At 43.1% G+C, this 27942-nt stretch overlaps 1 protein-coding gene across 3 annotated transcripts in view; it reads left to right on the top strand.

The window, feature by feature from the left end:
* The first annotated feature begins 35 nt into the window (after positions 1–35).
* LOC118359673 (acid-sensing ion channel 1-like) overlaps positions 36–27942 on the top strand; it is an 87175-nt gene continuing 59268 nt past the window's right edge. Inside the window, exons 1-2 of one of the 3 annotated variants that reach the window (XM_052482045.1) lie at positions 36–1644; positions 11648–11843. In XM_052482045.1, the coding sequence (XP_052338005.1) occupies positions 11745–11843 (99 nt within the window). In that variant the 5' untranslated portion in view covers positions 36–1644; positions 11648–11744. Of the gene's footprint in view, positions 2420–11647; positions 11844–27942 lie in introns of all 3 variants that reach the window. The other 2 variants (XM_052482044.1, XM_035738277.2) reach the window with 2 other exon arrangements.

Below are 27942 nucleotides of genomic sequence, written 5' to 3'. Positions count from 1 at the left end.
TCGATGATATTGTAGAGGTAGCCAGGAGTGTCCCTCAATACTCTGTACCAGTGTCAAGTGAAACACTCCCATTTAGCGAGGCTTTTATAAGTGGTAGTTCATATCCCTGGTGCATTGGAGAGATGCGTAATGCATATTTAATGACACATAATAAATATTTTGTTAAATTAGCAAGGCCTGGATTACTCCCATGTTACAGAACTAGATTAATTTTTCATGCCAGTATCCCATTGAGGGCAAAATGTGTCTTGGTTTATTGATGAACATGCATATACATATCAATAAATTTCAATCAATCAAATATATTTATAAAGACATTTTTACATCAGCTGATGTCAAAAAGTGCTATACAGATGTAGAAACATGGTGGCTCGGAAAAAAACTCCCTCGAAAGGCAGGAACCTAGGAAGAAACCTAGAGAAGAACCAGGCTCTGAGGGGTGGCCAGTCTCTTCTGACTGTGCCGGGTGGAGACTATAACAGTACATGAACAAGATGTTCAAACGTTCATAGATGACTAGCAGGGTCAAATAATAATAATCACAGTAGTTGTAGAGGGTGCAACAGGTCAGCACCTCAGGAGTAAATGTCAGTTAGCTTTCATAGTTGGCTTTTCGAGACAGCAGGTGCGATAAAGAGAGAGTCAAAAACAGCAGGTCCGGGATAAGGTAGCACATCCGTTGAACAGGTCAGGGTTCCGTAGCCACAGGCTGAACAGTTTAAACTGGAGCAGCAATACGACCAGGTGGACTGGGGACAGCAAGGACAGTTGATTCCTTTAGCGCATATCATTGAAAGCTAGCGCACCCATACTGTAGTTCGGTTTAATGAGGTAGTAGCTAGGTTTACCATCTGGAGTAGGCCTAGTGCAGTCGTTATACTAACCCTAGAGAGCTACAGAGTGTGCAGTGGCTTCTGGTGTTTCTGTGGTGGGCTGAAGCAAGATAGCACACTTGTCTCTAGTCTACGAGACCAGGGTTGGTCTACAGATGCCTTTAATGCAACAGTGAGAATTTTATTTATTTATTTGGTGTTATGGACAATCTTATTGGGTCCATATTACTCATATAGGCCTATATCTACCCAAATGCACACAGGCGAGCGAGAGAGAAAGAGAGAAAACAGGGCTGTGCATTCTGTTGCATTCTCCATCATCTTTTTGCATGATAGGGGAGTTTACTCATATCACAAGTGCATGCCACAGTTAATATCTCTGTGTGCAGGACAGGTCCACTCCCTTGCACTGTGCTCTCACTGCCAGCTGCCAGTACTAGACACTACTCATTATGAAAAAAACGCTCAAAGTCACAACTGACCAATCCAACCACGAAGCTCCCAGTCCCTAGGAACTTCTCCTGTCTCGGACCTCTCCCCTGCGGATATAGGACCACGGTCCTGCCAACAGACAGTCGCAACAGAACGGAGGATATGAACTAGCTAGCCTACTCTTAATAAACAATGAGCTGAAGCTGGACAGTCAACACGGAAGAGACCTCGTTCACTCACTCATCTGCGACCGACGCTGGAATGACGGAACGTTGTCTATATTTTTCACCGCTGTAGGCTAATGCCTTGCGCTTTGAGATCGGCAACCTGGACTTGATAAAACAGCGTCTCCCAACGCCGTCCACTGAGGAGCATTTTGGTGAATCATACTCTTCAATTATTTGGTTTATTTTTTTACTCTTACTGTGTCTGACTTCGAGGAGGGAATCAATCGTTGGTCTGTTTTTGCAACCCGCCTTTTGAATGACGCAAATCGACAGCAAATCTCGCGCTGGCTTTCCGCACGTTCGGGGGACAAGTCGTTAAATAGCTATTACTTTTATTGACAGGTGAATTGCATTGGAGATGCCACATGTGCATGGTATGAATTTTATATGAAACACATTCCCATAGATCGCATAAGTGCACCAATATTGACGATTGCATGTGTTTTTATTAGCTTGGAGAGATAGTTGAATATGTAAGCTATTGTGAGGTGTAGTAATTTACCTGCCTTCTGATTTCAATTTCACTCAGCATTCTTTATAGCCATTAAGCGAGACTGTGAGCAGAATGGAACTCAAAGTAGAATCCGAAGAAATGGACTGCAACCAGCCACCCCCAGTTGAGGCTTTTGCGCAAAACTCAACGCTGCACGGAATTTCGCACATTTTCACCTATGAGAGGGTCTGCATCAAGCGCTGTCTATGGGTCGTGTTCTTCCTGGGCTCATTGACTTTCTTACTGTTTGTGTGCGTGGACCGAATACACTTCTACCTGGAGTATCCACACGTCACCAAACTGGACGAGATCTCGACCCCGGTGATGGTGTTCCCCGCTGTCACGTTCTGCAACCTCAACTCGTTCCGCTTCAGTCGCGTGACGCGCAATGACCTGTACCACGCAGGGGAGCTGCTAGCGCTGCTCAACCAGAGGTGATGTAAACAAGTCACACGCAGTGGCACGCGATTCTCTATAGAATGCACGAGGTTACTTTTGTCCAGAACCCTGAAATGATGACATTTCTGATCCAGCAAAAATGTGAAACTAATAGGATTTGTAAAAAGTAATCAATGTAAGGCCATTTAGTCTTTTTTTCACCCACATTTGAACCTTCATCCACTGATGATACAATGTTTTGTTGATTTCTCGTTGAATTTATGTTAGTTGCCAACTCAACCAAATGCAAATCAAAACTCGACGTTGAACTGATGTCTGTGTTCAGTGGGTTGTGTATTAACCCTACTAAAAGCAACACTTACAACACTTTTTACCTTTAAACCGAGATTTTAACAATTGCAAATTCGCTGTGCATCCTTAGGCAAAAACATTTTTACAGGAAATAAGTTGGCACAATTAATAGTTTTATTTTTATAAAGATAGAAACTTAGAAAGGGTGTGTTTTTCCCCAAACATACTCACCATAACTGATTACACATTTTTTCTATATAAACAAGTGGATTATTTATCTTTAGCCTCCCCTACTGGTATATACTGTGTATATATACATATATCTAACTTCATAGATTTAACTTAATTAGATTACATATATAACTTTTTCTAAATGACAAAATATTACATACATTTACCTCAAAATATTCTATAATCATATCTCTCTCTCTCTCTCTCTCTCTCTCTCTCTTAATTATATATATATAATTAAGTTCATAAATCTAACTTCATCAGTTTGCATACAGTGAGCTCCAAAGGTTTTGGGACAGTGACACATTTTTTGTTGTTTAGGCTCTGTACTCTAGCACTTTGGGTTTGAAATGATACAATGACTATGGGATTAAAATGCAGCCTGTCAGCTTTAATTTGAGGGTATTTTCATCCATATCGGGTGAACCGTTTAGAAATAACAGCACTTTTTGTACAAAGTCCCCACATTTTAGTGGACCAAAAGTATTGGGACAAATTCACTTATGTATGTTAATGTAGTAAAAAGTAAAGTATTTGGTCCTATATTCATAGCACACAATGACCACATCAAGCTTGTGACTCTACACATTTGTTGGATGCATTTGCTGTTTGTTTTGGTTGTGGTTCAGATTATTTTGTGCCCAATGGAAATTAATGGTAAATAATGTATTGTGTCATTTTGGAGTCACTTTATTGTAAATAAGAATAGAATATGTTTCTAAATAGTACATTAATGTGGATGCTACCATGATAAATCAAATCAAATGTTATTTGTCACATGTGCCAAATAATTCAGTGAAATGCTTACTTACAAGCCCTTAATCAACAATGCAGTTTTACATAAAAATTTAAAATAATAAAAGTACATAAAAATAAAAAATTGTATTTATAAAAACGATATTTCACTCATTTATTCACGATTCATTCAGGATTATCCGTGGTAGCATCCACATTAATATAGAAGTGTTTAGAAACACATTCTATTCTTATTTACAATAAAAGTGACTCCAAAATGACACAATACATTATTTACCATTCCTTTCTATTGGCCACAAAATAATCTGAAACACAACCAAAACAAACTGCAAATTCATCCAAGAAATTTGAAGAGTCAGAAGTTTGATGTAGTCATTGCGTGCTATGAATACTTTTTAATACATAACAGAATTTGTCCCAATAGTTTTGGTCCCCTAAAATGGGGAGACCATGTACAGAAAGGGCTGTAATTTCTAAACGGTTATGCTCAGTCTGACAGTCTGCACTCTATCATTTCAAATCCATAGTGCTTGAGTACATTCCCAAAACAAACAAAAAAATTGTCACTCTCCCAATATTTTTCGAGCTCACTGTATATAACTTTTTCTTAATGACAAATATTACATACATTTACCTCAATCTTTTGTTGGAGTGAGATAAGGAATTGAGATGAGCGATTACATTTTTAGTTGAGCGAGAGTAGTGGGAGCCAGGGAAAGTGTTGGTGACATGAATTGTTTTCTGTGAAAATTAAAGGCTGGGGGCATTTTACCACTGTGGGGGAGGGGGGAATCAAAGAGAGTTAATTAGTCATAGTCAGTAGTTACCTCAAGGTAGTTACATCCTCAGGAAGCACTTTGTCACTCTGATACTTCCATTTCCTTACTGTTGGTGAGTCATGCCAGCCACGCTTAGAGAGAGAGCCCCGATTTGTCTGCCTTGGATGGATGAGCCGAGAGGACTTCTCCGTCACAAAACCCCAGAGAAGAACAAGAGCAGCTCAGTGAGAGAATGGTATTAACGCCTCGCTCATTGGTCCAAGGCTCCATGTAGTCTACAACTTGGAATAACAAGAAATGTGGGACTTAAAACGCTGGAACAGAGCTCTGATGCCTCTGATTAACGTGAGCCAAAGTTAAACCATATTTGAAAGAATGCATTTTGTTGACTCTTAAAGACCGCTCTCCACAGTCTTTTCTGTATATTGTCATTGTAGTCCCAGCATTCCATCGACCTCATTGTTACCTTACTCCAAACCTACAGTTGGTTGATGTTTCCACTAGGAATGACAGAAAATGTATAATTATCTAAAGTTAAAAATTAAAATGATATTATAAACTGTGAACTAGACATGGGCAAGAAGAGGAGGGAGTGGTGAAGAGGGGGGCGGGGGTGCATCATATTTCCATACAGACAGTTTATGTTTAATACCAGCCTGAGACACTGTGATAAACACACTGCTATCCCCATGGTGTCAGTTTCGTCTCAGAAATGTCAGTGCTGATGGTTGATGAGACAATCACAGCAGTCCTGTCTGACTCTGCATCTCTCCCTGTTTGATTGTTGACGCCTGCTGGACTTTGCAGCAACAGCTGCTGCATTTCCTCAACGCACACAGCATCTGACGTGGAGTTACAGGAAGGACACACACACACAAGTGTAGAGGAAGGACTGTCACTGGACAGAGAGACAGCAGAGAGAGCGAGAAAGAGAGAGGGAGTGAAGAGACAAGAGATAGATAGGAGGGAGCAGACGAGAGATGGCTGAAAAAGATGGAAAGAAAAACTAGAACTGATAGAATTAGGGATATAAGGCCCAACAGGCACCAGTGTGTTTGATGGTTTGGTTTTCATTCAGGGGGAAATGTCCCCATTTCAATCATTTATGACAATTCCACACTCACTAAAATTAGCACTTCATTCACGGTGGTATGGCTGATAAGCTTTGTACAATGTAACATCTGGTGTAGGTTTCTGTTTCTTGAGAGATAGAAATTGTACATATTTGTGAATTAAGCTTTATGAATGAGTAAATATCCTTGGCCTCCCTCTCAGGGGAAGAAACTTGTGTCACATTATCAACAGCGATCAGTTCCAATGTAATATCATATGACAGCAGACCCGGTATCTGTTTGAAATGGTAGCCCAACGTTCCATAATCTCGTGGGCACTTCGTCTGAGGCAACATTTATAATGTTATGTTGAACCCATATTCTTCAGAAAAGAAAGAACTCGGTAGATGAGATAAAAGGGCAAGCTTTTCATTTCCCAAGAGGGAGAATTTAACAATTGCTGTTTTCAAGAAGTCTCTGCTTTTTCCATTCAGGGAGTCACTGAGAATGGTTGCTTAGCAGAGAGGAAAATATCAGGCTTTCTTCCTCAATCCCACAACTTTAAAAACATTTGAATTGTTTGGCAAATTAGAGTTGGTGATTATTCACTTATCCCTTCTCCCAAGGTAGAGAGGCGATGTAGTTATTCCCTCATTTGTTAAGCCCTCATCCAGAAATGAAAGCACTTTTGGTGTGAAATCCAATTGAGCATCACTCTGACTCTCTCTTTCTACCCTCTGTTTTTTTCTCTCTCCCCTTGCCACTTTCAGTGTTTGCAATGGCTGGTCTGGGGAAATGTTTTGTGGCGTGATATTAAAAATCCACCCATACTAGGGAAAAAGTGTCGGCCGGGGCTGATTCTGTCAGGCTTGTGTGCTTGTGGGATTTATTTCATACTGTAAGTGCACACTTGGCAGCTTTGTCCACTGCAACAATATTGGGGAGCAAAGGTCTCAACTCTGTTAAGTCCTCCTTTAATCAACGGAAGGCTTTGCCTGAGATGGCACTTAGCAACAGCCAGAGAGAACATCTAAATGGGATCAGATCAGTACCTTCCGAGGTACTGGGCCATGCTCTCACCTCATCGGCATAATGAAGTTTTGAACCAAATTTGAGAGGTGGAATAGTAGGTAGGCAATTCAATGTTTAATGGCTTTCAGTTTGATGATTCTGGCTTTCTACTGAACTTAGATTTCTCAGGGGATTTGATGGCCCTGTAACCCCTAGTCTTTTTTTAAATAGATTGGCCATACAGTTTAATGCAACACTCTACTTTTGAGATTTGTTGTGTGTCCATTCACACTGCCAACACCAATTGTTCCTGAGCACAAATCTGACTGTAATCCCCTTCTTATGAGCCAACCCTATTTGAAAAAGCCTAAATCCTGCTCATTATTTTACAGCCCTATAAAGTTTTGACTTGTTTACTGATACCACAGCACGGCATCGCCAAGTCAATATGGAGTGTGCCAGTTGACATTATGCTGCTATGTATTCTTGCTGGGCAGCAGGCAAACATTATGGTCAGATTTAGCTGGCCTCTTAGCTGCTCTATTAAAAGATGAACTCCCACTGATAATGTTGTGTGAGTGGGATGACTCTCCCTTCCCACTGTGACTCACGCGCAATTATTCTGTGAGTAGATGGAATGAGGACAAGCACACACACGTGTTGCCGCTCTCTCACACACGCATGCACACACAGACGCAAGCACACACACACACACACACACATACAAACATGGGTATATACATGTACAGTACATACATGTACACTACATACTACACCCAGAGTTCAATAGGCTACAGAACACAAAATAAACGTGTGAGGGCACTAGGTACACATGATTTATAGACTTGTGGACAAACATGCACACAAACATGTTTTCTATGTGAGTTGTTTATATGTTTTATAAGTGAGTTGTTTATATGTTTTATAAGTAACAAAGTACATTTTATAAGTGGACGTTGTGTGAGAGAGCTTTTCATCAAGGCTGTCTTTCCAGCCAGACTTGCAGCTGAGGCAGCTAGTGCAACACTTCTAGTAGAGTATGTCTCATGATCAAGCTAGATCAAGGTTACTACAGCTTAGTCCTTGGTAAAGGTAATAGAAAGACAGTTTGAGTTGGGAGAATTCACTTTATATTAATAAACCAAAACTAAAGAGATTCACAATCAATGTATTTTATGTAAGGTCACTGTGTGCTTGTGTCTAAAAACCTCTCAACAATAATTTATGCCATTTCCATACATTCACATCTTATTCTTAAGAGCTCAAGTCTGCTCAAACTGATTGTCAAGCTTTCAAAAATATTTTTTTAGTGGGAATCAAATCACATTGTATTTGTCAGATGCTTCATAAACAACAGGTGTAGACTAACAGTGAAATGCTTACTTACGGGCCTTTCCCAACAATGCAGAGAAACAAATAGAAACAATAACACAAGGAATAATTACACAATGAGTAACAATAACTTGGTACTGAGTCGATGTGCAGGGGTACAAGGTAATTGAGGTAGGTATGTATACTGAACAAAAATATTAACACAGCGTTTAAAGGGTTCATCCCATGTTCATAAGGGGTTCATCCCTCTCAAATTTTGTTCAAAAATGTGTTTTCATCCCTGTTAGTGAGCATTTCTCCTTTGCCAAGATAATCCATCCACCAGAAGGGCGTGGTATATCAAGAAGCTGATTAAACAGCATACAATGTCTTGCAAAAGTATGCAACCCCCTTGGTGTTTTTCCTATTTTGTTGCATTACAACCTGTAATTTAAATAGATATTTTTTGGGTTTCATGAAATGGACATACACAAAATAGTCCAAATTGGTGAAGTGAAATGAAAAATTATAAAAACTGAAAAGTGGTGCGTATTCACCCCCATTGCTATGAAGCCCCTAAATACGATCTGGTGCAACCAATTACCTTCAGAAGCCACATAATTAGTTAAATAAAGTCCACCTGTGTGCAATCTAAGTGTAACATGATCTCAGAATATACCTGTTCTGAAAGGCCCCAAAGTCTGAAACACCACTAAGCAAGTGGCACCATGAAGACCAAGGAGCTCTCCAAACAGGTCAGGGACAAAGTTGTGGAGAAGTACAGATCAGTTGGGTTATAAAAAAATATCTGAAACGTTGAACATCCCAAGAAGCACCATTAAATCTATGATTAAAAAATGGAAAGAATATGGCACCACAACAAACCTGCTAAGATAGGGCCGCCCACCAAAACTCACGGACCAGGCAAGGAGGGCATTAATCAGAGGCAACAAAGAGACCAAAGATAACCCTGAATGAGCTGCAAAGCTCCAGAGCGGGGATTGTAGTATCTGTCCATAGGACCACTTTAAGCCATACACTTCACAGAGCTGGGCTTTATGGAAGAATGGCCTGAAAAAAAGCCATTGCTTAAAGAAAAGAATAAGCAAACACGTTTGGTGTTCGCCAAAAGGCATGTGGGAGACTTCCCAAACAAATGGAAGAAGGTACTCTGGTTAGATGAGACTAAAATTAAGATTTTTTTTGCCATCAAGGAAAACGCTATGTATAGTACAAACCCAACACCTCTCATCACCCCGAGAACCCCATCCCCACAGTGAAGCATGGTGGTGGCAGCATCATGCCGTGGGGATGTTTTTCATCAGCAGGGACTGAGAAACTGGTCAGAATTGAAGGAATGATGGATAGTGCTAAATACAGAGAAATTCTTGAGGGAAACCTGTTTCAGACTTCCAGAGATTTGAGACTGGGACTGAGGTTCACCTTCCAGCAGGACAATGACCCTAAGCATACTGCTAAAGCAACGTTTGAGTGGTTTAATGGGAAACATTTAAATGTCTTGGAATGGCCTAGTCAAATCCCAGACCTCAATCCAATTGAGAATCTGTGGTATGCCTTAAAGATTGCTGTACACCAGTGGAACCCATCCAACTTGAAGGAGCTGGAGCAGTTTTGCCTTGAAGAATGGGCAAAAATCCCAGTGGCTAGATGTGCCAAGATCATAGAAACATACCCCAAGAGACTTGCAGCTGTAATTGCAGTGAAAGCTGGCTCTACAAAGTATTCCCTTGAGGAGGGGGGGGGGGTTGTTATGCACACTCAAGTTTTATGTTTTTTTGTGATACTTCTTGTTTGTTTCACAATAAAAAAATATTTTGCAGCCCCTTGGGCTGGAGACAATAAAAGGCCACTAGATTGTGCAGTTTTGTCACACAACACAATGCCACAGATGTCTCAAGGTTTGAGGGAGCGTCCAGTTGGCATGCTGGCTGCAGGAATGACCACCAGAACAGTTGCTAGAGAATTTTACATTGTTTTAGAGAATTTGTCAGTACGTCCAACCGGCCTCACAACTACAGCCGTGTAACCACGCCAGCCCAGGCCCACCCATGGCTACGCCCTTGCCCAGTCATGTGAAATCCATAGATGAGGGCCTAATTTCTTTATTTCAATTGACTGATTTCGTTAAATGTTACTGGAACTCAGTAAAATCATTGAAATTGTTGTTTTAATATCTTTGTTCAGTATACTATACATATACAGCGCGTTCAGAAAGTATTCAGATCTCTTGACTTTTTCCACATTTTGTTACATTACAGCCTTATTCTAAAATTGATTAAATAGTTTTCCTCCTCATCAATCTACACACAATACCCTATAAAGACGAATCAAAATCAGGTTTTTACCATTTTTTTGCAAATGTAAAAAACCCACAAAAAAACAGAAATACCTTATTTACATAAGTATTGAGACCCTTTCCTATGAGACTCGGTCAATGCAGATAGTTAAATAGTTAACCAATAGCTACCCGGACTATCTATTTAGCAGTCTTGTGGCTTCGAGGTAGAAGCGGTTCACGGTCCTGTTGGTTCCACTCTTGCTGCATTGGCACCGCTTGCCGTGCGGTAGCAGAGAGAACAGTTTATGACTTGGGCGGATGGATTTTAGGGTCTTCCTTTGACACCGCCTGGTATAGTGATCTTGGATGGCAGGGAGCTCGGCCCCAGTGATGTACTGAGCCTTCCGCACTAACCTCTGTATCGCCTTGCAGTCAGATACCAAGCAGTTGCCATAAAAAGGGATAATTCAGCCAGTCAAGATGCTCTCAATGGTGCAGGTGTAGAACTTTTTGAGGATCTGAGGGTCCATGTGTAAACTTTTCAGCTTCCTGAGGTGGAAGAGTCGTTGTCGCGCCTTCTTTACGTCTGTGTTGTGTGGACCATGATAATTCCTTAGTGATGTGGACACCTAGGAACTTGAAGCTCTTGACTCGCTCCACTACAGCCCTGTCGATGTGGATGGAGGCGTACTCTGCCCTCCGTTTTCTGTAATCCACAATCAGCTTGTTTGTCTTGTTGATGTTAAGGGAGAGGTTGTTGTCCTGGCACCACACTGGCAGGTTATTGACCTCCTCCCTATAGGCTGTCTCATCGTCGTCGTGATCAGGCCTACCACCGTCGTGTCGTCAGCAAACTTAATGATGGTGTTGTCGTCATGCGAGGCCACACAGTCGTGGGTGAACAGGGGGTACAGTGGCTGACTAATCACGCAGCCCTGAGGGGCCCCGTGTTGAGGGTCAGCGTGGCGGATGTGTTGTTGCCTACCCTCAGCATCTGGGACAGACCACTAAGAAGTCCAGGATCCAGTTACAGAGGGAGGTGTTTAGTTCCAGAGTCCTGAGCTTGTTGATCAGCTTTATGGGCACTAGGGTGTTGAACGCTGAGCTATGGTCAATCAACAGCGTTCTCCTCTTGTACAGTGTGGAGTGAAATAGACATTGCATCATCTGTGTATCTGTTGGTGGTATGTGAATCTGTGGTATGTGAATTGGAGTGGGTCCAGGGTGTCTGGGATGATGGTGTTGATGTGAGCCATTACCAGACTTTCAAAGCATTTCATGGCTACAGACAGATTACCTTGGCATTCTTGGGCACAGGGACTATGGTAGTCTGCTTGAAGGTATTAAAGAGTGGGAAGAGGAATAGCAGGAAAAAGGGAATTAATCTACCTCTGTTTGAATATGCTGAAATTGAACATTTGTGACTAGACTAATAAAACTCCCTCTTTTGGACTCCTTCCTTCTCGCTTTCTTTGTCTTTCTCTCTCCTTTTTTTCTCTCTCTCTCCTTCACTCTCTCTCTCTGTCTCTCTAGGTATGAGATCAGGGACACCCATTTGGTGGAGGAAAGTGTTCTGGAGACCCTGAAGGTCAAAGCTGACTTCCACAACTTCAAGCCCCGTCCCTTCAACATGCGTGAGTTCTACGACCGCACAGGACATGACATCAAGGAAATACTGCTGGCGTGTCACTTCCGGGGGGCCGAGTGCAGAGCCGAGGACTTCCAAGTGGTAAGTTACCTGAAGACCTCAGATCATCTTTCAAGAAAATAGTTTTATGTACCAAAGAGAGGAAAAACAGAATCTGCTATTACTGTATCTCCCAAAAATGGTATAATACAGTATGTGAATCTCCATTCTGCCTCCCGAGTCTGTTCCTAGTGTGTTTGACTGCACCTCAAAGTCAAAATTGACCTATTTCACAATTAATTAATGAAATATATTGCTTTAATGAGCGTGGTGGCCCTACTGTGCTTTGTGACTCAACCAAGCATGAATGCCCTCTTTTGCTCACTCACCATGCCCACAGATGCTGTTTGAGAGGTCTGGCAACAAACAGAATCCCTTTTTTGTCATATGTTTGTTAATTCCTTCAAACAGCGTTTGTACTGTAGAGTGTGGCTGGCACGGCATACTGTGTGGCGCTACCCTCAGAGACTTGGTGTTCAAAGATGCATGTGGGAAGTGGATGTGGAATATGTGGTAGAGAGGGGATGAAAGATGCATGTTGAAGGGAGACATTACATAGAGTTGTGGGATACTGTATGTAATGGATGGTATATGTGGGTGGCACCGTAAACGTTTGTTCTGTGTTTACTGCAGCTAGCTACTGCTACTTCAACATAAGGTTTTACTTTGAAATCTCCCACTGGGTTACAGTCTCCTCGCCATAAACCTGCTGCGTTGGCTGATGATAGATCCTCTACCAGTTGCCAAAAGTCTCTCAGGCATCTTCCATTCATTTTCAGTCTTGGAGAGTACACTGCCTTTATGCTCTGCCCATTGTTTAGTTTCTATAAAATTGTGATTGTCTTGGACACCACCGTGTGATATCTCACCAGAGGACAGTTATAGAGGAGAGAGAGAAAAAGAGAGCTACAGTAGTTTTGCTATAATGATGATTGACAGATCATATCAAGTGCCTTATTGCAGCTGTGGCAAGGAATATTTTGTCATTATACTGCACACTATTAATTCATATTTGCCATTTTCACTAATATGAAATGAACTGTGTACTTTCCTAATCATGGCTTAGAGAGGTTGTGATATATATTATGCAATATTAATTTATCATATATAATCTTTGCTCATACACTGGCATGCACAGTTTCACAACTGTCTTGTTGGGTGTATGTACACTGAGTGTACAAAACATTAGGAACACCTGCTCTTTCCATGACATAGACTGACCTGGTGAATCCAGGTGAAAGCTATGATCCCTTATTGATGTCACTTGTTAAATCCACTTCAATCAGTGTAGATGAAGGGGAGGAGACAGGTTAAATATATATTTTTTTAAACCTTGAGACAATTGAGACATGGATTGTGTATGTGTGCCATTCAGAGGGTTAATGGGCAAGACGAAATATTGATGTGCCGTTGAACGGGGTATGGTAGTAGGAGCCAGGCTCACCATTTGAGTGTGCCAAGAACTGCAACGCTGCTGGGTTTTTCACACCCCTACGAATTGAGGCTGTTCTGAAGGCAAGAGGGGGTGCAACTCAAAATTAGGAAGGTGTTCCTAATGTTTGTACGCTCATTGTATTTCAAAAGTTAGATACGTTTGCATCAAGTTTGTACCCAAGGCCCAAAGTAACCGTTTGATTTCTGATTTAAGAGACAATTTTAAGAACAGCGTGTTTTTCAAAGTCTTTTCTCTTTAATACATCTTTAAAATTAAAAGCCCTGGCAGGCCGACACTGTCCTGTTCCACTCCCCTCCTGTCTTCACAGCACTCCTCAGAGAGAGTGGGAGAGAGAGAGCGAGAGAAAGAGAGAGAGTGTGTGAGCGAGTGAGAGGAACAGAGAAGGAGAGCGTGCGAGAGAGACATTTCTCTCCCCTTTGAAGACTGGCGTGGCTCTCAGGAAATTGCATCTGGACAGTTAGGGTTGCAAAGGGAGGGTATACTACCACTAAACTACCATAATTTGGGTTTCTTTCAAGGATTTTATGGAACCTATCACAAGACATCTAGTGGCCCTTTTGGGTACTTTAGATTATCACAGGTGTCTGTAATAATCTCTGGCCCTCTGTGTGGCCTTATCACATGTACAATATATTAAATAATGAAATAAGATGATCTAAAATCAAATTGAATATAATGACAAAGCTCCAACCCAACTTTGCTATTTTGTGATTATTTTGGCATTTTTGACAACATGCATCCACTATAATTTCTTATAATCTAAAAAAAAACTTTGAACATCAGATCTGTATACTACCAGAATTTAGGTATCTTTCAAGGATTTTATGTAATCTATCACTAGACATCTAGTGGCCCTTATATTAACTGTGTGACTTGATCTCTAGTCGTGCTCAATTGTTCTGCCACTTCTTGTATGGTGTGCGCCATTAAATCAAACAAGCATTTATTAAGAATCTCGCAGATCGACTTCGCCAAAATCTCCACCATGATTGAAAATAAGTGGTACTAAGTGATGTGTTTCCACAAACATTTCACTTTGTATTCAGGATAAAAAGTTCATTTCTTTGTCACATTTTTTACAGTTTTACTTTAGTGCCTTATTGCAATTATTTATGCCTTATTATTTATGTTTTGTAATATTTGTATTCTGTACAGGCTCCCTTCTTTTCACTTTATCATTTAGGTTAGTATTGTGGAGTAACTACAATGTTGTTGATCCATCCTCAGTTTTCTCCTGTCACAGCAATTCAACTCTGTAACTGTTTTAAAATCACCATTGGCCTCATTGTGAAATCCCTGAGCAGCAACTGAGTTAGGAAGGACGCCTGTATCGTTGTCATGACTGGGTGTATTGATACACCATCCGAAGCGCATTTGATAACTTCTCCATGCTCAAAGGGAAATTCAGTGTCTGTTTTTGTTTATTTTCACCCATCTACAAATAGGTGCCCTTCTTTGCGAGGCTTTGGAAAACGTCCCTGGTCTTTGTGGGTGAATCTGTGCTTGAAATTCCCTTTTCAACTGAGGGACCTTAAATATAATTGTATGTGTGGTGCACAGAGATGGGGTAGTCATAAAAAATAATTTTAAGCACTATTATTGCACACATTTCCTCCGACCATTTCTCCGACCATTTCCTGGTTGCTAAAATTCTTATAGTTTGCCTAATTTCAGTTTATGTGACAAAACAAAACTTAAGAACGGGAAGTATATAAATAGCACACATAGAACAGATCTACTGCTTCTTAGACTTGCTTTCAATAAGCATGACAGATCTATAACTCACATTTCTATCTGAATTTGGTCGGTTTGCCCAAAAAGTTACATCTTGCATCTTTAAGTGGAGATCTCTCAACAATCATTCTAATTATAGCACTTTGGTAATAGTCAGTGACAAATATCATAGGTAATCAGGAATGGGCTTGGTTAAGACCCTGAATGTGAGACCAAAGGGTAGCTGTAGATCAGTGGTCACTAACCTTTTCTGAGTCAAGAATACTTTCGCAGTCAAAAAGCAAGCTTTGATCTACTGCTCAGATGTTCTTCTTTTTTTTTACATTAACCTCGCACAAACATTTTTGTAGGAATGAGGTTTGGGCAGTAGGCCTAATAGATTATCACAGCATATTGGCTATTTGATTGGGCTGCCAATATTGTTAATCAGACCATATTATATTGAAAAAGTCGAGCTTTGATAACAAAATAGATCAGTTGGTTTAGCACTTGTGAGGCACTGTGGAGCATGAATTGAAATAATTAGCTTTTTAGTTTACTGGACTGATGGTACCTGCATCTGGTGGTCAACAAAATCAAACGTATTTGTCACATACAGATGGTTAGCTGATGTTAATGCGAGTGTAGCGAAATGCTGGTGCTTCTAGTTCCGACAATGCAGTAATAACCAACGAGTAATCTACCCTAACAATTCCAAGACTAGTACCTTATACACACAAGTGTAAAGGGATAAAGAATATGTACATAAAGATATATGAATGAGTGATGGTACAGAATGGCATAGGCAAGATGCAGTAGATGATATAGAGTACAGTATATACATATACATATGAGATGAGTAATGTAGGGTATGTAAACATTATATTAAGTAGCATTGTTTAGTGATATATTTTACATCAATTTCCATCAATTCCCATTATTAAAGTGGCTGGAGTTGAGTCAGTGTGTTGGCAGCAGCCACTCAATATTAGTTAGATAGATGCTGTTTTCCAGTCTCTCGGTCCCTGCTTTGATACACCTGTACTGACCTCACTATCTGGATGAAAGCGGGGTGAACAGGCAGTGGCTCGGGTGGTTGTTGTCCTTGATGATCTTTATGGCCTTCCTGTGACATCGGTTGGTGTAGGTGTCCTGGAGGACAGGTAGTTTGCCCCCGGTGATGCATTGTGCAGACCTCACTACCCTCTGGAGAGCCTTACGGTTGTGGGCGGAGCAGTTGCCGTACCAGGCGGTGATACAGCCCAACAGGATGCTCTCGATTGTGCATCTGTAGAAGTTTGTGAGTGCTTCTGGTGACAAGCCAAATTTCTTCAGCCTCCTGAGGTTGAAGAGGCGCTGCTGCGCGTTCTTCATGATGCTGTCTGTGTGGGTGGACCAATTCAGTTTGTCCGTGATTTGTACACCGAGGAACTTAAAACTTACTACCCTCTCCACTACTGTCCCATCGATGTGGATAGGGGGGTGCTCCCTCTGCTGTTTCCTGAAGTCCACAATCATCTCCTTTGTTTTGGTGACGTTGAGCGTGAGGTTATTTTCCTGACACCACACTCCGAGGGCCCTCACCTCCTCCCTGTAGGCCGTCTCGTCGTTGCTGGTAATCAAGCCTACCACTCTCGTGTCGTCCACAAACTTGATGATTGAGTTGGAGACGTGCATGGCCACGCAGTCGTGGGTGAACAGGGAGTACAGGAGAGGGCTCAGAACGCACCCTTGTGAGGCCCCAGTGTTGAGGATCAGCGGGGTGGAGATGTTGTTACCTACCCTCACCACCTGGGGGCGGCCCGTCAGGAAGTCCAGTACCCAGTTGCACAGGGCGGGGTCGAGACCCAGGGTCTCGAGCTTGATGATGAGTTTGGAGGGTACTATGGTGTTAAATGCTGAGCTGTAGTCGATGAACAGCATGAACAGGTATTCTTCTTGTCCAGATGGGTTAGGGCAGTGTGCAGTGTGGTTGAGATTGCATCGTCTGTGGACCTATTTGGGCGGTAAGCAAATTGGAGTGGGTTTAGGGTGTCAGGTAGGGTGGAGGTGATATGGTCCTTGACTAGTCTCTTAAAGCACTTCATGATGACGAAGTGAGTGCTACGGGGCGGTAGTCGTTTAGCTCAGTTACCTTAGCTTTCTTGGGAACAGGGACAATGGTGGCCCTCTTGAAGCATGTGGGAACAGCAGACTGAGATAAGGATTGATTGAATATGTCTGTAAACACACCAGCCAGCTGGTCTGCGCATGCTCTGAGGACTCGGCTGGGGATGCCGCCTGGGCCTGCAACGAGGTCAAATCATGACGTCAGTGATCTTCAGGTCGAGAAGTCGGAGCTTTAGAAAGATGTCTTAGTTTCCGACTTGGAATTTCAAGTTGTATGACGTTCAAAACTATTTTTCCCAACCGCCTCTCACGGTCCCTGCTCTCTCCGTCCTTTCCTCCGGTGAGACTGACCAGAGAGAGGGGACACCGTCTTCCACCGGATGGTGAACCTCGAGTCGCACCGCATCTGCCTCATGCACAAATTCATGTTGTTCCTATGACCAGAGGAAGTTGAATATTTCATAATATTAAAATCGACACAACGAGCTGCTAATAATAACAAAACGCAGGGCTATCGATACTTGGCTACTCATTCATTGCAGCTGCAGCCCGAGCGGAAGTACGGAGAAGAGCGTTTTGTAATAGTGTTGAATAAAAACAGTGACAGTGCTGAATATGAACTCACTCATAAATACAGCAGGTCTTTGCTGTATTCGTTGACGGTCTCTCTGTGGTCATTTAAAAGTTATTACATCTTACATAGGCTAGTAGCCATTTAAACTTGGCTGTGGCCAGGGTCATGGAAGCTCTGTAGCCACGGTGATTTGAGCTATCCGATTGGGCAGCGCAGTAGGTGCACTCTATTTAGTCACAGATTTGCCAGTCTGCCAGGTAGGCGAGTTTATCTCATGGGAACACTTTGCTTAACCGGTGTGCAGGACTTTTAAATCAAGTGCACCTACCGGCAACAGCTCAACATGATTTAAAAAAAGGAGCGCAATCCTTTATCGTTTGTTGGCTTTTCTACAGAAATATTTGGTGATGGACTAGGAATGCCTTGCGATCGACCGGTTGGCGACCACTGATGTAGATAGATCAATTCTCCAGTAGGTGCTGCCCAGCCTGGTGTTTTGTTCTGATAGTGTAAGATCTGACGTTGTTTTAAAGGTACAAATCCAACAGATTCTATACAAGGTTTGTCTTGTTGAAATTTGTTTACCACGATGACATAATCCTTCGGTTGAAATTTCACCCTCAAAACAACAGTTTACGTTGATGTATTTTCCACGTAGATTCCACGTCACAATACGTTGACAAAATACATTCAACCAACGTTGATTCAACCAGATTCTGCACAGGGGGTTGAGGTCAGGTGATATTTTATCATCTCATTATACAATCATTACGCTAGTTGAGTAAGATGCTATCGAGGATGAGTTTGATGAGATTTTGCCTTGGACAATAATTGTGAATGATTTATTCCATTATGATATGCCAATCACTGCGATGGAGATTATATATCGCAGAAAGTGCCTGGGGAGATGGATGCTTGTAGCCTACATTTTAACAACCAATCCAATGACGTGGAATAGTGGCAGGCCCAATTGCATCTGATTAAAAACTGACTCGTGTTGACCAGGAAAAAATACCACTCATTTAATTAAAAGATTAGAAAATCATCCTTCCTAGATAGTTATTATGATAATGAACTCATTCTTAGACTATTGATTTATTTGAAGGGTTATCTTCAAAGCAATAGCCCTATGTACATGTCAATTTAAGGAGATAAATTACTTTCCTCTCGATATGCACTGAGTACTTTTTTAATCATTCACTTTTGGCTGATTTGCATTATTCATGTCGGTACCCAAACATACCCCCTGGGTGTAAGTGAGGTTATTAAGACATAATGATAGTGCACTACTGCGAGATGCAACTTGGAAACATATTTGCCTGAGATATTCATATACACAATCAAAGTGTTTTGAGAAAAGAGTGTAAATTGCGAAGTGAATAAGCATAAATGATAGAGGCAGCAATTACAGAGTCATTGAGTGAGTCCTCCACCCTTCCTGGCTGCCAATGACTGAGGGTTGAAGGGAATGATCATGGATAATTGGCCTCTTAAACATGGCCGTGGGACAAAGAGATGGAGCTGGTTCAACAAGCCTCTCAATTGAACTGAAGGAGAGAACTGAAAGGAGTGAGGGAGCGAGGTGGAGAGAGAGAGAGACAGAGAGACAGCGAGAGAATGTAGAGTGAGAGCAGGATCAGAGAGAGCGAGAGAGCGAGGTGGAGAGAGAGAGACAGAGACAGCGAGATAATGTAGAGTGAGAGCAGGATCAGAGAGAGCGAGAGAGAGAGGTGGAGAGAGACAGAGAGAGACAGAGAGACAGCGAGAGATTGTAGAGTGAGAGCAGGATCAGAGAGAGCGAGAGAGAGAGGTGTAGAGAGAGAGAGACAGACAGAGCGACTGATAGAATGTAGAGTGAGAGCAGGATCAGAGAGAGCGAGAGAGAGGTGGAGAGAGAGCGAGGTGGAGAGAGAGAGAGAGAGAGAGACAGAGAGACAGCGAAAGAATGTAGAGTGAGAGCAGGATCAGAGAGAGCGAGAGAGAGAGGGGAGAGAGCACGAGACAGAGCGACTGATAGAATGTAGAGTGAGAGCAGGATCAGAGAGCGAGAGAGAGAGGTGGAGAGAGAGAGAGAGAGAGAGAGAGACAGCGAGACAGCGAAAGAATGTAGAGTAAGAGCAGGATCAGAGAGAGCGAGAGAGAGAGGGGAGAGAGAGCGAGACAGAGAGAGGTGGAGAGAGAGAGAGAGAGAGAGAGAGAGACAGAGAGACAGCGAAATAATGTAGAGTGAGAGCAGGATCAGAGAGAGCGAGAGAGAGTGGTGGAGAGAGAAAGAGCGACTGATAGAATGTAGAGTGAGAGCAGGATCAGAGAGCAAGCGAGAGAGAGAGGTGGAGAGAGAGCGAGACAGAGAGAGGTGGAGAGAGAGAGAGACAGAGAGAGAGAGACAGCGAAATAATGTAGAGTGAGAGCAGGATCAGAGAGAGCGAGAGAGAGTGGTGGAGAGAGAAAGAGCGACTGATAGAATGTAGAGTGAGAGCAGGATCAGAGAGAGCGAGAGAGAGAGGTGGAGAGAGAGCGAGAAAGAGCGACTGATAGAATGTAGAGTGAGAGCAGGATCAGAGAGAGCGAGAGAGAGAGGTGGAGAGAGAGCGAGACAGAGCGACTGATAGAATGTAGAGTGAGAGGTGGAGAGAGAAAGAGCGACTGATAGAATGTAGAGTGAGAGCAGGATCAGAGAGAGCGAGAGAGAGAGGTGGAGAGAGAGCGAGAAAGAGCGACTGATAGAATGTAGAGTGAGAGCAGGATCAGAGAGAGCGAGAGAGAGAGGTGGAGAGAGAGCGAGACAGAGCGACTGATAGAATGTAGAGTGAGAGGTGGAGAGAGAAAGAGCGACTGATAGAATGTAGAGTGAGAGCAGGATCAGAGAGAGAGAAACTGAGAGAGACAGACATAGAGAGAGACACAGTAAGAGAAATGGTGAGAAAGCATCCTACTCTGGGGAGCTCTGCCTCATGCTCTGCTGGTCAGCTCCTCTCTCTTGTTTGTCAAAAGCAGGCTTTGACAAGTCTACCCAGGGAACCAAGATTCAAGTTTAAATTTGTATTAGTCGTATGTACAGGATACACATGGTATACACCATCCAACGAAATGCTCACTTGCAGCATCCTTATTGGCTGGAACCAGGCACAGCAGCTCTGTTAGGTTACGGTGTGCTTCTTCTGAGCTCTCTGCTATACTCTGTGCCATGACAGCTGTCCTATTACTTCCTCTGACCACACTGTCTGTCTGTCTGTTATGTCGATGCTGCCAACAACCTTTTCCTTGAGAAGTTTTTCGGTGATAGACAAATGCAGAGCAACAAATCGTTAGCTTCCTCACAAAAACAAATGAAGACCACTTTATGCAGCTCACCCTGCACTATCAACTCGAATGTAAATAACATGAGTTAGTCTACCTCTGATAAGGTTCCCAGTAAAGCATTAAAAACAATCAAGCAACCCAGAAAAGTGCTAAAAAATAGCCCATATTGACATATGTAGCCGAAGAAACAAGGTCCATGAAGTCAGTAACTTGCTTGTAACAGATAACATTCATATTCTCTAAAACTCACTTAGATAATACCTTTGATGATACAGTGGTAGCAATACATGGTTATAACATCTACCGAAAAGACAGAAATGCCAACGGAGGCGGTGTTGCGGTCTATATTCAGAACCACATTCCTGTAAAGATTAGAGACGATCTAATGTTAAATACTGTTGAAGTAATATGGCTACAGGTTCATCTGCCTCACCTAAAGCCCATTCTGGTGGGAAGCTGCTATAGACCATCATCAACATGTATTGATCACATCTTCACTAATGCTGCAGATATTTGCTTAAAAGCAGTATCCAAATCCATAGGATGTATTGATCACAATATAATAGCCATATCTAGGAAAACCAAAGTCCCAAAGCCTGGCCTAATATAGTGTATAAGAATGTCATACACTAGGTTTTGTAATGATTCATATGTTGATGATGTAAAGAATATTTGCTGGTGTGTGTTTTGTAATGAGGAGCAACCAGACGCTGCACTTGACGCATTTATGAAATGACCTATTCCCGTTACTAATAAGCACGGACCCATTGTAAAAATGACAGTAAAACTGTTAAATCCCTTTAGATTGATGAGGAATTGAAAAATTGTATGGTTGAGAGGAATGAGGCAAAATGTATTTCTATTAAGTCTGGGAGCCCAACTGATTGGCAAATTTACTGCAAATTAAGAAATCATGTGACTAAACTAAAAAAAAATAATAATAAACTACACTATGAAACAAAGATAAATAATATAAAGAATGATAATAAAAAGCTTTGGGGCACCTTAAATGAACATTTTGGGGAAAAAGATGGCTCATTCATCACAAAACCCTCTGATATTGCAAACTACTTTAATTACTTTTTCATTGGCAGATAAGCAAACTTAGGGATGACATGCCAGCAACAAACGCTAACTCTACACATAGAAATATATCGGACCAAATTATGAAAGACAAGAATTGTACTTTTGAATTCCGTGAAGTGTGGAAGAGGTGAAAAAATTATTGTTGTCTATCAACAATGACAAGCCACCGGGGGCTGACAATCTGGATGGAAAATTACTGAGGATAATAGCAACAATAGTAAAACCCCCTTTACTGGCTCAAATAGCCGACCAATCAGCCTGTTACCAACCCTTAGTAAACTTCTGGGAAAAAACTGTGTTTGACCAGATACAATGCTATTTCACAGTAAACAAATTGACAACAGAATTTCAGCATGCTTATAGGGAAGGACACTCAACAGGCACAGCACTTACATAAATGACTTATGATTGGCTGAGAGAAATTGATGATAAAATTATTTTGGGGGCTGTCTTGTTAGACTTCAGTGCAGCTTTCGACATTATTGATCATAGTCTGCTGCTGTAAAAACGTATGTGTTATGGCTTTACACCCCCTGCTATAATGTGGATAAGGAGTTACTTGTCTAACAGAGCACAGAGGGTGTTCTTTAATGGAAGTCTCTCAAATATAATCCAGTTAGAATCAGGAATTCCACAGGGTAGCTGTTTAGGTCCCTTGCTTTTTTAAATGTTTACTAATGACATGACACTAACTTTGAGAAAAGCCAGAGTGTCTATGTATGCGGATGACTCAACACTATACATGTCAGCTACTACAGTGACTGAAATGACTGCAACACTCAACAAAGAGCTGCAGTTAGTTTCAGAGTGGGTGGCAAGGAATAAGTTAGCCCTAAATATTTCTATTATCAATAACATTGTATTTGGAACTAAACCTCAACTAAATCTTGTAATAAATAATGTAGAAGTTGAGATGACTAAATTGTTTGGAGTAACCCTAGATTGTAAACTGTCATGGTCAAAACATATTGATGCAGTAGTAGCTTAGATGGGGAAAAGTCTGTCTATGATAAGCGATGCTCTGCCTTCTTAACAACACTATCAACAAGACAGGTCCTTACAGGCCCTAGTTTTGTCACACCTTGACTACTGTTCAGTTGTGTGGTCAGGTGCCACAAAAAAGGACTTAGGAAATGGTTCAGAACAGGGCAGCACGGCTGACCCTTGGATGTACACAGAGAGCTAATATGAATAATATACATGTCAAGACAAGAGGTCACTTCACAGTCCCCCAAGTCCAGAACAGACTATGGGAGGCCACCAATACTAAATAGAGCCATGACTACATGGAACTCTATTCCACATCAAGTTAGTCATGCCAGCAGTAAAATTGGATTTAAAAAACACCTTATGGAACAGCGGGGACTGTGAAGCAACACAAACATTGGCACAGACGCATGCAAACGCACACAATAACATATGCACTATACATACACATGGCTTTTGTACTGTAGATATGTGGTAGTGGTGGAGTAGGGGCCTGAAGGCACACAGTGTGTTGTGAAATCTGTGAATGTATTGTAATGTTTTTAAAATTGTATAAACTGCCTTAATTTTGCTGGAACCCAGGAAGAGGCTTTGGCAGCAGCTAATGGGGATCCATAATAAATACAAACTCAAATGTGCTGTTGCCTGTTACATCATCAAATCCCATCTTAATTGGGGGGAAACAAAAGCACTGTGTGAAATCTATTAATAATGAACAGAACTAAGTCAGACTTAACTCATGCTTTGTGACGTGTTGAAGAGTAGCTGTGAGACTGAGGGCATCATGCACCCCGACACACATCAGACTGAGGGCATCATGCACCCCGACACACATCAGACTGAGGGCATCATGCACCCCGACACACATCAGACTGAGGGCATCATGCACCCCGACACACATCAGACTGAGGGCATCATGCACCCCGACACACATCAGACTGAGGGCATCATGCACCCCGACACACATCAGACTGAGGGCATCATGCACCCCGACACACATCAGACTGAGGGCATCATGCACCCCGACACACATCAGACTGAGGGCATCATGCACCCCGACACACATCAGACTGAGGGCATCATGCACCCCGACACATATCAGACTGAGGGCATCATGCACCCCAGACACATATCAGACTGAGGGCATCATGCACCCCGACACACATCAGACTGAGGGCATCATGCACCCCACACATCAGACTGAGGGCATCATGCACCCCGACATCAGACTGAGGGCATCATGCACCCCGACACACATCAGACTGAGGGCATCATGCACCCCAGACTGACACACATCAGACTGAGGGCATCATGCACCCCGACACACATCAGACTGAGGGCATCATGCACCCCATGACACACATCAGACTGAGGGCATCATGCACCCCGACACACATCAGACTGAGGGCATCATGCACCCCGACACACATCAGACTGAGGGCATCATGCACCCCGACACACATCAGACTGAGGGCATCATGCACCCCGACACACATCAGACTGAGGGCATCATGCACCCCGACACACATCAGACTGAGGGCATCATGCACCCCGACACACATCAGACTGAGGGCATCATGCACCCCGACACACATCAGACTGAGGGCATCATGCACCCCGACACACATCAGACTGAGGGCATCATGCACCCCGACACACATCAGACTGAGGGCATCATGCACCCCGACACACATCAGACTGAGGGCATCATGCACCCCGACACACATCAGATCCTCTCTATTCAATCCAATGTTGCTTGGCTAAAGTGGTGTTTCTTTTCACAGCCATCTGTTCGAGGAAACCCTTCAGCCCTAGCCTGAACCTCCCTAAAATAATAACCTGGGATGAATGTAGGTGAATAGGGATCTCTTTTAGGTTTGTCTCTCGTGACAGCCTTAGCTAATTTTGTTCTGGGTGCCGAGATTACCCTTAGGTTGACAACAGAGAAACATTTTTAAGATAGAGACTAGAGGAACCAGACTAGAGAATGAGCCCCTCCTCCCACTGGCAAGTCGAACAAGAAGCCCCAGGCACTGCATTCCCCACGAGCTGCTCTGTTCTGTTGTGTTCACACCCAGTGACACATCATCACCAGGCAGGGTCAGAGACCTCCTGGGCATCAGGACCCTGTCATAACTCCTCACACTCAGGCCCTCGAGCAATGTTTATCCCTCCATTCTCCCTCTCTATTTTTCTCTTATTTTTTTCTCTAAACAATGTTTCCTCATCTCTCCATTTCGACCACTGCATTGTGCATCCCCTTCACATCACCCCCATGGGCATGACAATTCTCATTATCTTTTCATGCTGCGCTCTCTATATCCTCCGCCCTTTTCCCTCCTTCTCGCCTTCCCCTTGGCATCCCTCTTTATCCCTGGTTTCCTTGCACCAGGTTTTCTAAAAAAGATGTCTTGGCCAACAGAGGTGAGGTGGACATTTTAGGAGCATGTGAAATCACTTAAGGGGCAGCGCTGAAGGTGATCCCTTATGCCTTTGTGATGAGGCATGCATGCTTCACCAAATGAATTTCATTCCCTCTGCTGAATACAGTGTATTTAGTGCTGACCATCTCAGAAGTTTGATCGATGGTGAAGATTTGCCTAAACCAGTGGATGAATAAAGCTTATGAAGGAAAGTAATGAAGTAATGCTATAGGCTAGCCAAAGTCCAGATGTCAGCACTGGGCCAGCCAAATAGACCAGGAAAGTGGAGGTGATGGGAGAGTGCATGTAATTGTATATTTACATATGCTGACAGGCACACACACACACACACACACACACACACACACACACACACACACACACACACACACACACACACACACACACACACACACACACACACACACACACACACACACACACACACACACACACACACACACACACACACACACACACACACACACACACACACACACACACACACACACACACACACACACACACACACAGGCATATGCATGTGCATGCAAGCACACACAGACACAGGCACAAACACACACTTGCACACATACACACTCACGCACACACTTGCACACTCACACACACACACACCGTCATGACTCAAACCGACCAAGAGGGACAAGAGGAACTGACCCATTATTTTTTATTTGATTTGCTTTTCTAATTCTTCATAAAATACAGCAAAACAGATTATAGGCGGCATAGAAAACACATCCAAGGAAGTGCAGAAGTTTAAACTGTATGAAGGCATTTCTCTAACATTGATTCTAAGCTTACCCTTTCATGCCTTAGCACAGTCTGATAACCCTATCCAAACCCCTCATTGAAACTGGCCTCCAGATGATAGATCAGTGGTGTTGCTCAAACATGCTCTATTTGCCCAGACCTGAGATGGAGAGAGAGAGAGCGAGGGAGAGAGAGAGAGCGAGGGAGAGAGAGAGAGCGAGGGAGAGAGAGAGAGCGAGGGAGAGAGCGAGGGAGAGAGAGAGAGTGAGGGAGAGAGAGAGGTGAGAGGGAGAGAGAGAGGGAGAGAGAGAGTGAAGGAGAGAGGAGAGAGAGAGAGCGAGGGAGAGAGAGAGAGGAGGGAGAGAGAGAGGGAGAGGGAGAGAGAGAGAGAGAGAGAGAGAGAGAGAGAGGAGAGAGCGAGAGAGAGAGGGAGAGAGAGAGAGCGAGGGAGAGAGAGAGAGAGGGAGAGAGAGAGAGAGAGAGCGAGGGAGAGAGAGAGCGAGAGAGAGCGAGGGAGAGAGAGAGAGAGGAGAGAGAGAGAGCGAGGGAGAGAGAGAGGGAGAGAGAGCGAGGGAGAGAGGGAGAGAGAGAGAGCGAGGGAGAGAGAGAGGGAGAGAGAGCGAGGGAGAGAGGGAGAGAGAGAGAGCGAGGGAGAGAGCGAGGAGAGAGAGGAGAGAGAGCGAGGGAGAGAGCGAGGGAGAGAGAGAGAGCGAGGGAGAGAGAGAGAGCGAGGGAGAGAGAGCGAGGGAGAGAGAGAGAGCGAGGGAGAGAGAGAGGGAAAAGTGCTCTTTATGAATACATTTCAGACGTGGTAGAAAAACAGTGTGTCTGAAAATAGCTCTGTGCTGGCTGCATGAATCTGCTCTGCGCATGGTTTATTTATCCTGAGGATTAGTGCAGGTGACTGGATGGCTGGCTTTCTGTGCTGTGTGTGTTTGATGTAGGTTGGCATGGGCCTCTCTGAATCAGACCCCTTTTGATGCTCCTCTGAGGGACAGGCAGAGACAAGAGAGGGGAGCTCTGGTGGTGGAATATAAACTGGACTGGACCTTCCTGTCCCCAAATGTCAGACAAGGTACCGACCTGTAAAACAGTAATTGCGAGAGGGAGAGGGAGGGAGAGGGAGGGAGGGACAGAGGGTGGTAGATCATTGGGGAGAGGAGGGATAATGGGGCAGGTGCTGCAGGTTCTGGTTTATTTAATATACAGTAGAAGTAATGTACTGTAACCACAGCAGGAGGCTTTGAAGTCCATGAGTATTCATTCCATCTTCAGAACGTCCTTTGGCAAGGTCGGACATACGGACAACTCAGTATTAACCTCATGCACTGTGTGTGTGTGTGTGTTTGTGTGTATTTGAGTGGCCAGGTATGTAAATCTCAAATAAAATCGTCTGTAACATTTGTCATTGTCGAAGACTGCTTAAACTGTGTATTTAAATGTTTGGCATCATATCTCAACATAAACTCCTATGAAGACTCTCTGTGTCGAGGGACGGGGGGTGAGGGGAGGAGGGGGGGTAGGGGACAAGGGAAGGGGAGAAGGTGAACAGATTGTCAAAGTGAGAGTAGAGAGAGGCTGTAGGCAGTGGAAGTGTTTGGACATGATGCTGATCTAAAAACACAAGGACACAGGGATGAGGGGAAAGAAACAATCATTACTGTAGCTGTTGAGAAGGTTGAAGAGAAACTAAAAGGAAATATGTAATACACAGTAAGT

Source organism: Oncorhynchus keta, chromosome 27 (assembly GCF_023373465.1).
Source record: "Oncorhynchus keta strain PuntledgeMale-10-30-2019 chromosome 27, Oket_V2, whole genome shotgun sequence".
Lineage (NCBI taxonomy): Eukaryota > Metazoa > Chordata > Actinopteri > Salmoniformes > Salmonidae > Oncorhynchus > Oncorhynchus keta.
Note: the sequence above shows the minus strand (reverse complement) of the source record. Positions and strands in the feature narration are given on the sequence as shown.